The following is a 15428-nucleotide window of genomic DNA, read 5'->3' on the forward strand; positions in this document are numbered from 1 at the left end:
CTCGGCGGTCTCTCCCTGCTTGCCTCTCCTAGTGTAGTCAACTGATGGTGCTGAGGGGGATTCTAGTGTTAAACAGGCGTCTCTATATTACATGAGCTTTAAACACAAGCCCCCCATTTCATCTGGTTCCTAACTGAAGAATCCACGACCCATTTCAAGACCAGAGGAAAAACTGTGAGCAGCTTCTTGAGAGGTAGGACGACATTGCACGTGATGGGTGTTCTCAAGGATTTCAAGGGGTAATTTTGACTAAATGTGATTTTGCCTTATATGCCCCCTGTAGGGCTCATTGCTTTGTGGGATGAGTCTTTACTGTCTCTGTGTACTTATGCATCTTCTCTTCATCTTCTCTTGTTGTTGGATCAGCCTAAGCTGAGACCAGATCTGTGTCACGTTCTTTTCATTTGGACCTTTGTGAAGAATGCTCTGAATTGGCTCACTCAATGTTAACAGTGTATCATCTATCATGGTATCTCATTTAATAAGGAGTCAATAAATACTTATTGATGAATAAATAAAATAACAAAAGAACAATGGAATTGTTTGATCTTATTAGAAAGCAGAAGATATAGACTTGGGATGCTTGGGTGGCTCAGTTGATTAGGCATCTGCCTTTGGCTCAGGTTATGGTCCTGTGGTCCTGGGTTTGAGCCCCACATCGGGCTCCCTGCTCAGAAGGAAACCTGCTTCTCCCTCTCCTTGTGTCTGCCCCTCCCCCTGCTTGTGCTCTCTGTCACTAGCATGCTCTCTCTTTGTCTCTCTCCAATAAATAAAATCTTAAAAAACAAAGAAAGAACATACAGGGTCTTTTTTCTTCTTCTTCTCCCCCCCCCAAAGACCATTGTGTTTCCTGAGATGATAAAACAGTGTTTTATTCAGCTTGTATCCTCTTTGCTTGGGACACTAATGGCACTTGGGCATTCATGCTTTGTTTTTGTTAAAATAAGTGAATAAGTAAAATAAGCTGTGAATCAGTTGTTTACCCCTTTTATAAACTTAGAATCACAGTGTTGCTATGGACCTCCAGAGATCCACTGGAAATCATAGCTTTTAAAGCAGGAAAACACTTGGGGCACCTGGGTGGCTCAGGCGTTAAGCGTCTGCCTTCCACTCAGGTCATGATTCCAGAATCCTGGGATCAAGCCCCAAGACGAGCCCCAAGTCGAGCCCCAAGTCAGTTGACCCCTAAGTTGAGCCCCACGTCGGGCTCCCTGCTTGGCAGGAAGCCTGCGTTCCCTCTCCTGCTCCCTCTGCTTGTGTTCCTCCTCTCACTTTCTGTCAAATAAATAAATAAAATCTTAAAAAAAAAAAAAAAAAAGAAGGCAGGAAAACACTTATTTCCCTGTGGTAAATATCTCATCACATGTCAATTCCACTGAGATAAATTCTTAAGTTTAGAAATTGTAAATATTTTAACATATAGCTACATTTCTTTTAAAAAAATAACTGGGATCATTTCATGTCATTTAATCATGAACACAGTAAATGGGCTTGTTATTTTATTTTAGTTATTTTTATTTTATTTTAGTTTTTCCATAAAGTATTTCTTTTTGTCCAGTTTCTTTCATCATTTTCATGTGCTTATGTCCTTGAGCTTTCCTTCCTCAGGATGGACAGACCCTGCCTCTTTCCCCACTAGACTCTCTTCAGAATTCAAGCATTTCATGCACACGACTAGCAGAACCTGAATCACACGTGAAGCGGGACCTGCAAGGGATCTGGGTGATCCAGCTTTTAGTGGTCCAGATTCTACATTTCAGGAGGTTGGAACAGGTCCCGAGTGAGCTAACCCACAGCATCTGCAGACGCCTACTGACGTTGTGTGTCAGGCCTGGGTTTGAAGCGGGTTGTCATCGTGAGCCCAGAGTTCTGTAGCGAGCTCACTAGAGGACTTGCTGTAAATCCACAAAGAGATCACTTAACCTTTTTCAGCAGCATTTTGGCTTTGTGAGTTGAAAATGAAAGCAATTGCTAACCACCTGCCTTAAAGCCTGCCCTGGGCCGTGTGTGTGCTGGGGACAGGAACCCATCCAAGAGAGGCAGTAATTACCACATGGAGCCTGGTTCCCATGGCAGCGGCTGGAAGGTCCCAGCAGCCTCCCCAGAGCACAACCACGACTCCCGCTTGTGGGATGCGAGCTTCCTGCCTCACCAACTCAGAGCCTACAAACAACACTCCAGATTACTACCTGGTGAATCTTCCCAAAACCCAAATCAGATTATGTTACTCTCCAATTTAGGATTTTCCCATCCCACACTGTTTCCCACAGCATCAAGATAAGCCTATGCTTTTTAGTGTATGTGCTGCCGAAGCGAGCACAAGCCTATGCTTTTTAAAATGCCACGCACAGCCTCCCATGATCTGGTCTTATCTACCTCAGTCACCTCAAGTCTTTTCTCTGTTCCTTAAACTCTTTAACAATGAACTAGTCTAGTTATATTCTAACTGGGTGGAACTGCTTACAATGACCCACGTACACCATGCTGCATTAAGCCTCTGTGTCTTTACTGGTTAAACACCTTGGTTTGAACCCCAGTTCCATGAACTGTATAAGGAAATTGCTTAGCACAGTGCCTGACCTAGAGAGGGAGGTGAGTGTGTGTTAGTTTTATCGTATGTGAGACAATAGGATGGTAAAGAAGGGGAAATGTGCTGTCTTTGGGACCAGATAGACCTGTTTTGATAGCCTTAATCTAGCACTTTGTAGCTCTGAATCCATAGCCTATATCATATAACCATTGTGAGGGTCCACTTTCTATAAAGACTGATCACAGGGATGTGGAAGGATTCGAGATAGAGCATTTGAAGTGTCTGTCACACACCTGGCACATTAGGTAGAAGTCCAGGAAACAGTAGTTCTTGTCAGTCCTAGTATTCTACCCACTGTACAGTCACTGTTTACTAGTGAGTAACACTGACTACTCAGGGGCTCAGAGCATCACAGTCCCTCTAATTCTTTTTTATTTAAAAAAATTTTTTTTTACTGGAGCAGTATTTTTTCAACTTGGGTAGCAGGAGATATTTTATTTGATCATAGAACTAATTGGCATTCTTTGCTTTGGATTATCATAGCTTTGTGTTCCTCTGTCTACCAGGTGTGAGGGTAAGAGGCAGAAAAAAGAAAGGAAAACAAACAAAGGCCAAACCTGCTCTCTTATTCCCTGGATACTCAGAACTAGAAGAAATCTTTTCCAGATGGTCTTTTGCCATCAACTACACCATTTTCCCCTCTCTGGTTAATATTTTATGTCCATTTTCTACCAAGTTCAATTCAGTTCCTTTCTCCTACCCATTGAATCTTGACTCCGTTATCAGCAGACTCATTAATCTGTTTAGTCTAGTGATAGTATAATTCAGAGATAATATTTGACATTCAGATAAATGATGCCTGTGTGAATCTCATGTTTGAAAGACAGATGCAATCAAATATGTTTATTGAAGAAATCTTATACTTGTAATTGTTGGTACTTGTCCATTGAGCTATGTTTGTCATTTTTGAGGGAGAAGTCTTAGCCCTGAGGCCTTTAGGCCTGTAGACTGCCATTCATATTGAAAATTTTTTTTAAAAGTTTATTTACTTATTTGGCAGAGAGATATCACAAGTAGGCAGAGAGGCAGGCAGAGAGAGAGGGGGAAGCAGGGTCCCTGCTGAGCAGAAGCCTGATGTGGGGCTCGATCCCAAAGATCATGACCTGAGCCTAAGGCAGAGGCTTAACCCACTGAGTCACCCAGGCTCTCCCATATTGAACTTTATTGTCCATGCACATTAAACTCCTCAGAAGGGGAGTCAGTCAGACTTTAGAGATGTGATGTTACCTGACATTAGAAGAATATGTATATATACACACACACACATATGTGGATAATTATACATATGCACATATATATTTCTAACTCCAATTTTATGACATCCTGCCATTCATTAAATTTTAACTATTATCTAGCAATCTCTTAGTAAAATTGAAAGAATTGATTCTCTCCCTAGGACAGTTATTGATTCAAGGGGAAGGGCTAGATGTCTTCTATCACCTAGCTAAAAATATTATAAATTAATCTATACAAGTACATAGTTCATGAAAGGTATTCTAGAATAAGTTCAAATTCTGAAAGAGGAACCTGATTCTAGATGTAGAGGGCAAAATGGGAAAAGACACAGACAGCCAATCCACTATTTATTTGTTAAGGAGATGGAGGCTCCAAACATGTTTAAAGATTCACTCAAAGTCACAGAGCTACTTATTGGCAAGCTGGCATTTAAACTCAAGACGCCTGACTGTTGTATATTAACAGACTGACTTTAAATAAAAGTTGGCAGCATTTAGTAATTACTGAGAAATGCTCAGAAATGTTATTGTCTTTCACTCTCTCTCTCTTTCTCTCTTTTTTTTCACAGTGACAGGAATGGTGTTGAAATAGTCTTAGATGAAGAACACATTGTACTTAATTTTATCCTTTTGGGCAAGGGAGACTTTAGCTTTCATGGCTCCTGGGGATGAAAGAGATAACAGGAGTGTTATTTCTTCTTCCTTTACTCATTCTTCCCTAGTAATCCACCCCCTCCTAAGAGAATAACATTGCTTCATAGAGACCAGGTGTGTATTTCTTTCTAGTTCCAAAAAAGCACAGGGATAAGATGTTTATGCAAAGGGAATTTCTGCTGTAATACATCCTTACTTCTTGGCGTAAGTACATTGGAAAGGAAGGATTCATTGGGTTCCCTTATCTGTAGTCAAGAGATTTCCACGCTCCTAAAGAGAAGAGCTAATGATTAAGTACACAAAATTGTATGTGTGTGTGTGTGTGTGTGTGTGTGTATGCATTTATTAAGTGTCAAGTATTCTTAGAATTTCTGGCTTATAGAAATATAAGGTCTATTTTTGCAAATTTATTTTGCAGACCTTTTCAGAGGCAATTAGATTTAATGTGGATTTTGGAGTTTTTGAAATAGTTAACAATGCTCCACAACTTCTGGAAAAGCAACTGAAAAAAATTCTACAAAACCAACAACCTCGAAATCCCATCTATGATGTCATAAGGAAAGGAAAGAATGATGTTAAACCTGTTCAGATGAATGACGCCTATGAAGATAAGACCATTAATATCAACTACAATATCATGGTAAGAAAGTATGTTTGAATTTATATCTTGCTAGGTATATAAAACATTAGGTAAGACTAACATGAGGTTCCTTGGGCTTAACTTTCTGAAATTTAACAATATGAAGTTTTGTTGTACTTAAACTTAGTATTCATTATTCTATCATCTTATTCATGTCAAATGGCCAATTTATTCTAGCAATTTTGTTGATGTTAGATTTTCAATATGAGAAGATTCATATAAATCCCTTTGAATATTTAGGATATCAGGTTAATTTGGGGCAGCAGAAATATGTGTATCCTTTATAGTTTAGATGCATTCTAGAAAATTTGGGTATACAGTGAATTTATCTGGTTGGGTTCTATCCTAATGAGCAGTTGGGAATTATGATTTCTGACCCTCAAGTTACACTATGTGAACCTGACATCCCTGGCCTTAAATTCTACTCTCAGCTTCTGGATTTTGGATTTTGTCTCATTAACATGAGTAAAAACAAAACAAAACAAAAACAAACAAACAAACAAAAACAAGCTCAGGTTCTAATCTTGGCTCTTTAACTTATCAGCTCTGTGTTCTTGAACAAGTCATTTTGATGAACCTTATTTTCATCACCTGTCAGATGATTCCTTCACTGCCTACTACTAGGTTTGTTGTGGATCAACTGAAAATAAAATGAATGTTTAACATTTTCCATGATTTGAAGTATCTGATGAAACTAGACTAAAATATGTTCAATACTTCTGATATAGCTCTTTTCCAGCCTGAAAGTTCTTCAATGTTTCTTTTATTGAATTCCAGTATATTTCTTTCTTATTTACTTTCATCAAATTAAATGTATTAATAATGATAAAAGTCTTTAAAATGCTTTTATAAATATTAAAAATAAAAAACCATGTTATAGCATCATTGAAGTTTGAACAAGGAAATATATTCTGAACTATAAAACACCATATAAATTATTACAATATTCATTCACGATAAAAACTCTCAACAAAGTATGTTTAGAGGAAACATACATCAACATAATAAAAGCCACATGTGAAAAACCCACAGCTAACATTATCTTCAATCGGGAAAAATTGAGAGCTTTTCCTCTAAGATCAAGAATAAGACAAAGATGTCCACTCTTACTACTCTTATTCAACATAGCATTAGAAGTACTAGCCATAGCAATTAGACAAGACAAAGAAATAAAAGGCATCCAGATTGGTAAGGAAGAAATAAAACTTTCACTAACTACAGATGACATGATATTATATGTAGAAAACCTTAAAGACTCTACCAAAAAACTACTAGCACTGATAAATAAATACAGTAAAGTTGTAGGATACAAAGTTAGTATACATGAATCTGTTGCATTTCATGCAAGCTCATGCCAAATGAAAACTCATTAAAAAATAAATTGCTTAAATATGTTAAAGCCTACCCAAAATCAAGAGTACACACTGTATATGGTGAAATACTGTAACCATCTCCATTAGATCCTAAGAAAAGAAAAAGTATATTTTTATTACTAATTCAAAATTATTTTAGACTTCCTAGACAAAGCTTAAACACAATAAATATAAATAATTACTATCAATTTGCAAGAGTAAGCTGAATTGTCTTTATTTATATATTAATAAATAAATGGTTTTAAAATCTGAAATATTACAATAAAATCCATTAAAATTTGTATGTAAACTTAACATCTGAGCCATCCTCTCACAAAATCAAGGACTCCAGAATCCTCAAAATAATAAAAAACCTGAACACCAAAATTAAAATATTTCACATGTTAGAAAATGACATAAAGCAATGATTTAGAAAAAAAGAAAATTTCAAGTTTGAGGAAATGCATTTTACTTAATTTGTTACCAATCTTATTCAAGAAAAAGACAAGTAGTCCAGTAAAATAATTGAAGTAATTCAACAAACTATGTACAAGAGAGTAATTAAAATGGAAAATGAGCAAATAAAAAGATGTTTAATAACACAAATGATCTTAAATATGCAAATGTAAGTAGAGCCAGAAAACATTTTTTAAGACATTAAATTGACTTACAATTTATTTAATTTTAATTTAATTAGCCAACAAATAGTACATCATTAGTTTCAGAAGTAGAGTTTGATAATTCTTCAGTTGCATATAATATCGTACAGTACTCATCACATCACATGAAATGGGCCTATAATTTAAAAAAATAACAACATCTAGTGTTAGTAAAATATTAATTGCTACAATCTTTGGGAATTAATCTGGCACAATTGGTTAAAATTAAAAATACTATGACTTATGTCTGGGAAGCCACTTTGGGATTTTTATCCCATACAAATAAATGTGTATGTATAGGAGCTGACTGCAGCACTGATGTCAGAAGCATAAACACATTATATGTTTATCAACTGAAGAACTGTGGTACAGTATATGACTATTAGAAAGAATGTGTTTGAGCCATGTCTGTTGTCCTGATGAGACAGATGCTCATGTTGTATTGTTCACTGGAAAAACCAAGTTGTAAATTAAAGTATGTAATATGATTCAGTTTTTATATAAAATAAATCCTACGTAAGTGTTCCCCAAAAATCTATTGCATTTCTATACACTAAAAATGAAGTGGCAGAAAGAGAAATTAAGAAAACAATCCCATTTGCAGTTGCACTAAAATAATAAAATACCTAGGAATAAACCTAAGCAAGGAGGAGAAAGATCCATATTCTGAAAAGGATAAAACACTGATGAAAGGAAATGAAGAAGATACAAATGGGAAGATATTTCATGCACATGAATTAGAAGAACCAATTTTGTTAAAATGTCTATGTTACCCAAAGCAGTCTACAGATTTAATGCAATCCCTCTCAGAATACACACTACACTTTTCAAAGAACTAGAAGAAATAATACAGAAATTTGTATAGAGCCACCAAAGACCCTGCAGTTAATCTACAACAAAGGAGGCAAGAATATACAATGGAGAAATGACAGTTTCTTCAACAAATGGTGCTGGGAAAGCTGGACGACATCATGAGAAACAATGAAACTGGACCCTGTTCTTACACCAAACACAAAGATAAACTCAAAACGGATTAAACACCTAAATTTGAAACCTGAAGAAAACATAAGCAGTAAATTCTTTGACTTTAGCCATGGAAACATTTTTTTTTTAAGATTTTTTATTTTATTTATTTGACAGAGAGACATCACAAGTAGGCAGAGAGGCAGGCAGAGAGAGAGAGAGAGAGGAGGAAGCAGGCTCCCCGCTGAGCAGAGAGCCCGATGCGGGACCCTGAGATCATGACCTGAGCCGAAGGCAGCGGCTCAACCCACTGAGCCACCCAGGCACCCGCCATGGAAACATTTTTTTAGGGATGTCTCTTCAGACAAGGGAAACAAAAGCAAAATTAAAATAGTGGGATTACACCAAAATAAAAAGCTTCTGCACACAAGGAAAACCATCATTAAAACAAAAATGGGAGAAGATACTTGCAAATAGTATATCCAGTAAGAGGTTAATATGCAGGCTAAATATAAAGAACTTGACACCGGATAAACAATCCAATTTAAAAAATGGACAGAGTACTCTGGAAAACAGTATGGAGTTTCCTTAAAAAGTTAAAACAACTACCTTATGATCCAGCAATTGCACTACTAGGTATTTACCCAAAGGATACAAAAATAATAATTTGAAGGGATATATGCATCCTAATGTTTATAGTAGCATTATCAACAATAGCCAAATTATGGAACAAGCCCAAATGTCCATCGACTGATGAATGGATAAATGTGGAGTGTGTGTGTATTTATAGATATTATTTTAATATATTATCTAGTATATATATTATTCTAATATATTACCTAATATTCATATATTAGAATATTATTTAGCCATCAAAAACAATGAAATTTTGCCATTTACAACAATGTAGATGGAACTAGAGAGTATTATACTAAGCAAAATAAGTGAATCAGAGAAAGACAGATTTCCCTCATATGTGGAATTTAAGAAACAAAACAAATGAATATAAGGGGGGAAAAGAGAGGCAAACCAAGAAACAGAAAAAGAACAAACTGATGGTTACTAGAGGGGAGTGGGTGGGAGGATTGGTGAAACAGGTGATGGGGATTAAAGAGTGCACTTGTGATGAGCATGGGGTGTTGTATGGAAGGGTTGAATCACTAAATCCTACACCTGAAACTAATACTACACTGCATATTAACTAACTGGAATTTAAATAAAAACTTGAAAAAAAAAGTGGGCAGAGAACTTGAAAATACATTTTTCCAAAGACAGACAGACAGACGGCCAACAGACACCTGAAAATATGTTCAACATCACTAACCATCAGCAAAATTCAAATCAAAATTACAGTGAGATACCTGTCAGAATGGCTAGAATCAAAAAGACAAGAAATAGTAAGTGTTGGCAAGGATGTGCAGAAGATGGAGCCCTCATGCACTGTTGGTGGGAATGCAAATTGGTGCAGCCACTGTGGAAAACATTATGCAGTTGCCTCAAAAATTTAAAAGATAGAATTACCATATGATCCAGTAATGCCATACTGGGTATTTACCGAAAGCAAATGGAAACTCTAATTCAAAAAGGTACATGAGGGGTTTGAAGTGGCGGGGGGGTGGAGGTTGGGGTACCAGGTGGTGGGTATTAGAGGGCACGGCTTGCATGGAGCACTGGGTGTGGTGAAAAAATAATGAATAATGTTTTTCTGAAAATAAATAAATTGGAAAAAAAAAAGGTACATGAATGCTTACGTTTATTGCAGCATTATTTATAATAGCCAGATATGGAAGCAACCCATCTGTTCATTGATAGATGAATGGATAAAGAAGATGTGCTATATATGACTGAATCATTCCCATGAAAAAGAATGAAATCTTCGAGATCTTACCATTTGCAACAACATGAATAGATCTAGAGGGTATAATGCTAAGTGAAATAAGTCAGTCAGTGAAAGACAACTGTCATATGGTTTCACTCATATGTGGAATTTAAGAAATAAAACAGACAATGAAAAGAGACAAAAAACCAGACTCGACTATAGAGAGCAAACTGGTGGTTGTCAGAGGGGAAGGGGTAGAAAGGTGGGTGAGATAAAAAAGATTAAGGGTACACTTACTGGGATGAGTACTGAATAATGTACAGAATTGTTGAATCAGTATATAGTACACCTGAAACTAATATAACACTGTATGTTCATTATACTTCAGTTTTAAAAAATAGACATAGGATCTGAATAGACATTTCTCCAAAGAAGATGTACAGATGACAAAAATGCATATGAGAAGATCCTCAACATTAATCATAAGAGAAATGCAGTCAATACTGGGAGATAGGGGTGGCGACTTGATGTGGAACGGAGAGTGACTGCTAATGGATATGAAGTTTTCTGGAAAGTGATGAAATTTTATCAAGGTGGTGGTTTGGGAATATACTAAAAACCATTGGATTATATATTTTAAATGGGTGAATTGTATGAAATGTGAATTATATCTCAAAGTTATAATAAAGGGCAATGTGTATGTATACACACATCCATAAATCTCAATGAACTATTTCTACACACCTTTTAGAATGAGTAAACTATGCAACACCCATTGACGATACCAAGTACCAGTCAATATGCAGAGCATTTGGAATTCTTACATCGTTGATGAGAATTCCATTTTGGAAAACAGTTTGGCAGTTAGCTTTCTAAATTAAGCATATACCATACTACACATCTGCCCTACTTCTGGATATTACCAAAGAAAAATGAAAAGCTCCGTTCACACAAATACCTGTATGTGAAATTCTGTAGTTCCTTTATAATCACCCAAAGCTGTAATAAACCCAAATTTCCTTTAAGTGGGGAGTGAATGAACAAACCGTGGTTCATCCATACAGTGGAGTACCACTCAGCTGAAGAGGAATGAAGAGGAACGAACCAGCGATCCGTCTAAGAACATAGGTCAATCTCAAATGCATCATGCTAAATGAAGGAAGATACGTCCTATATTGATTCCACTTATATGACACTTTGGAAAAGGCCCAACTGCGGAGAACCAGTTGGTGGTTGCCAGGGCGTGGGGTTAGAGGGAGTCATTAAATGCAAAGCGGCAGGAGGAAGTTTGGAGGATGCTGGAACTCTTCACTATGATTCTAGTCATGGTTATTCAACTGTAAGTGTTAAAATGTGTAGAGCTGGTACCTAAAAAGGATGGATTTTTGCTGTATGTATGTTTTTTTGTTGTTGTTGTTTTGCTTTTTTGTTTGTTTTTTTTTTAGTTTTAAGGAGTAAATAATTTTCCCTTAGGTAAATTATTTCTGTGCTTTTCATAGGTATTTATTAAGTTGTCATTTTATGTTTGGCCAGATTGTTCTGGTTTTTTTTTTTTAAAGATTTTATTTATTTATTTGACAGAGAACACAAGTAGGCAGAGAGGCAGGCAGAGAGAGAGAGAGAAGCAGGCTCTGCACTGAGCAGAGAGCCCGATGTGGGGCTCGATCCCAGGACCCTGGAATCATGACCTGGGCTGAAGGCAGAGGCTTTAACCCGCTGAGCCACTCAGGAGCCCCTGGGTTGTTTTTTTTTTTTTTCCCTTTGGTCTTCGTATTTTAGTTATTTGTAAACACCTTAAAGGGACATTTTGGCAGTATGACTAAAGACTTCTCATCCGTTTTGATTTTAGTCCTTTTAAACTTTTCGTTCCATTTCATTTTTTGGGTCAGATAGATACAGGGACATTCAAAAGGGGATGAGTTATCAGTGAACTGTTCACTGAGTAAATATTAGGCAAATTGATTTTTTATGACTGACTAGTCTTGACAACCTTTTAGTGTTCCTCAAGGGTGTGTACCGGTCTTAATACGTGGTCTGGTGTCTTTCTGGGATGCACTGAATGCATTGTTAACGAGAATCCAAGAGTCGTGTGTGGCTGTCTGTGTGTAGCATTACGTGGAGGCCTCTTTGGAGTTTTTCTGACTACAAGATGCACGTGTCCTTCAGATCTCACTCATAAGCAATAAGACCATCAACAAGACGCTACTGTTCAGGTGCTGGCTGCTTCCAAAGTTTCTTCTGTTTTTTCATTACAAGAAGATAGTCTTTGGTCAGGGCCAAATGGCTGTTTTTGGACTGAACAGAAGGAAAGCATTGTTCTCCAGCCGTGGGGAGCTTAAGGACTTCATGCCACGTGCGAGCAGTGTTGAGCACAGGTGCACGCTCAAGAACATCAGCCCGTCAGATGTTGGCAGCGCTGCTCTGTGAGCCTTTCATCTCCTCACAGTGAGCAGTGGGCTGTGCTGACTGAGGTTAATATCCCAGCACAACCACTGCCTCAGCAGATAAGCAACGGAAGTCCCATAAACGCCTTCACCCTTGCCTCACTGGGATGTGTGCTGTACCAGTGGTTTTACTTATCCAGGAACATTTGTTTAGTGTTCAAAGGACTGACATTCCTTAGCTTTCTGGGGGAAAAGTGCATATAAGACAAAAAGAGAATCATTAGTGAGTAAAAATTTGAGAATGAGCCGCAGCTCAGTAACTCTTCCATGACTTTGAATGGTCCTCACAACCTCTAAATAAAATCGGAACGCCTTAATGTCATTGGAAAGAGCATCGTAATTATGCCCGCCTGCTTCTCCAGCTGGCTTCCCGCCTTTGTTCTCTGAGAAAACCTTCACTGTTTTAGTGCCCTGGTGCTCTCCCACAGAAACCCGAACTTGGGCACTGTGCTCTACTACTATTACTTATTGAATTATCTGTAAATTCCTTAAAGACATTTTCTTCCTTCCTTCCTTCCTCCCTCCCTTCCTCCCCCACTTCCTTCCTACCTTACAACCTTCCTTCCTTCCTGATTTTATTTACTTGACAGAGAGAGAGGGAGCAGTAGGCAGAGGGAGAGGGAAGAAGCAGGCTCTGCACTGACCAGGGAGCCCAACAGTCTTCATCCCAGGACCCTGAGATTGTGACCTGAGCTGAAGGCAGAAGCTTAACTGACTGAGCCACCCAGGCCCCTCAGGGCCTTATCTTTCTTGCTAACCTTGGTATTCCCAAATAGTGCATGGGGATGTTACACAGTTAACCAAATTTTCTAAAATTGGAGGGACAGGGGACTGTCATGACCACAGTGGTCTTATCAAGTGTTCTAACCAGAACACTTGATAAGATTTTTTTTTTAAATCAATTTTGCAACTGTGCAAATATGGAAAGTGACTTTTTTTCCTCACATCTCTTCCTTCAGTAGGTTATTTAACTTCTCTGGATTGTTTGTTAATCTGTAAATGGGGCTAATAGTTGATGCAGGGCTGTTGAGAGATTAAGCAAGTAGCGGAAGGCAAGCAGTGGCTTCAAATGTGTGATTCCAAGGTCCTTGCTCTCTCTTGTGAGGAAGGTCGACGCAGGGCTCCGGGTAATACTACTCTAGTGACTAGGTCTTGACTGTACTGAAATGTGATTTTCTTTGACTCTTTTTCTTTTTCACTTGTCCTCTAATAGTGTCTCAGTCGTGAAGAAGGTATTGAGTGGATCAAAAAAGAGAGACTTCCAGCGTTCCTGGAAAGTGATTGTTACTTTGAATACAGGTATTGTAGTCCCATCAACAAACCTAGTTTTTAATTGCCTGGGTTTTTTTTTTCCCACCTAAAATCATTTTTCTGTACTTTCTTAATAAAATTGTATACTTTTAAACCCAGTGGACTTTGTATCCCACCTGCTATAGTATGTGAGTGATAGAGTGTTTGTAAAAACCACTTAACTTTTCCAAAGAGAACTCACAGGAATAGTTCTTAATAAATGTACTTCAGCTGTGCTTCTTCGATCATTATGTTTTAAAAAGTATCTACTTATGGATGTTAAGGAGGGCACGTATTGCATGGATGGTGTGGTGCACAAAGAGTGAATTCTGAAACACTGAAAAGAAATTTAAAAAAATAAAAATTATCTACTCGTGATAATGGTGCAGACTGTTAATAAACAAATATAAGGGGCGCCTGGGTGGCTCAGTGTGTTAAGCCGCTGCCTTTGGCTCAGGTCATGATCTCAGGGTCCTGGGATTGAGTCCCGCATCGGGCTCTCTGCTCAGCAGGGAGCCTGCTTCCCTTCCTCTCTCTCTGCCTGCCTCTCTATCTACTTGTGATCTCTCTCTGTCAAATAAATAAATAAAATCTTAAAAAAAAAACAAATATAAGTATGTCATAAAAAGGCATGTCATAGTGGATCAAGTTTTTCTTTTATATTTCCTGACTTATAATGTGTAAATACCTAAACGTTCTGAAATTTTACTGAAATTTGACCTATACTTAGAATCCCATTTTAAAAATCAAGTAAAATAAAAGAGTCATTATTAGTTAGTAGTTCTGTGAATAAGCCGTTAATTGGAGCAGATCCTAAGAGAACCATTGTGCAAAGTGAGGAGATCAACTTGAAAATAAAACAAAATAAAATTTTAGGGTTTTTTTCACCCCCTGAATTCTACCATCTTTGAAACTTATTTCAAGTTTTGTATGATTTCTAAAATGCAGATTAGCCAAATTGGTCTCACAAGTGAGATGGAGTGGATCGGGTATGAACTTCACACTTAATGCAGATTTTTCCCCGTGGGTCCTGAAAAAACCAGCCAGCCCACCACCACCTGTTGCTGAAGAAGAGAATGTTATCATCATGAAAAAGTTCTACATTTCTCTTGGCGAGGTAAAAGTATGAGTGTTTCTTCATGACTTGGCACTTCAAGGAGACTTCTCATTTTAGGGATAAGAATTGCATTTGTACCACTTGAACAGGGGAAGTGATTTCAAGTACTTCTAAGGCAGGTTTAGCAAAACTTTTTGTGCAGTTATGCTGACGCCTTTGCTCTGCACTTGTTCACTCGAAATGTAATTGGTATTATTATCTTCATGTGTACAGAGGAACAAATGAAAGATTGAAGAATAGGCTCAGAGTCACCCAGGAAGCAAGGAAGGGTAACTTGAATTGTATCCATGGTTTCATTATTCATTCCAAAATTGTCATTGTTCGGAGTCTCTAATTTTTGTACAAAATGATGATAAATTGGGTCTTCTCCTCCCTATTGTCAGGATTGTTCCTCAGCAGTAAAAGGCATGACCCTTTCACCGTTATCAGATAAATTTGTCCTCCGCGAAGAAATGCTAGGTTGGTATGGGTGCACTGGAAGAGATCTAACCTAGAATCAAACGCCTTTCTGGAGAGTCATGTTGTAGTGAAAACCGTTGTTTGATCTCTGGCCTCTAATTATCAGGTCTTCTTTCTGGGAACACATTTCCTATACACAGCTCTGTACAAAACCAGGAATTGCAAATATGTGGCCCATGTGTTGCTGCTCTTCTAGCTTCCATTCA

General features: G+C 37.6%; 1 protein-coding gene across 1 annotated transcript in view; it reads left to right on the forward strand.

The window, feature by feature from the left end:
- Positions 1-5039: 5039 nt before the first annotated feature.
- The window catches only part of RGS22 (regulator of G protein signaling 22), a 90014-nt gene continuing 79625 nt past the window's right edge, over positions 5040-15428 (forward strand). Inside the window, exons 1-3 of the mRNA XM_044247103.1 lie at positions 5040-5119; positions 13570-13655; positions 14595-14763. Of these exons, the coding sequence (XP_044103038.1) occupies positions 5069-5119; positions 13570-13655; positions 14595-14763 (306 nt within the window). The 5' untranslated portion in view covers positions 5040-5068. The remainder of the gene's footprint in view (positions 5120-13569; positions 13656-14594; positions 14764-15428) is intronic.

This window comes from Neovison vison, chromosome 4 (assembly GCF_020171115.1).
Source record: "Neovison vison isolate M4711 chromosome 4, ASM_NN_V1, whole genome shotgun sequence".
In the NCBI taxonomy this organism is placed as follows: Eukaryota; Metazoa; Chordata; class Mammalia; order Carnivora; family Mustelidae; genus Neogale; species Neogale vison.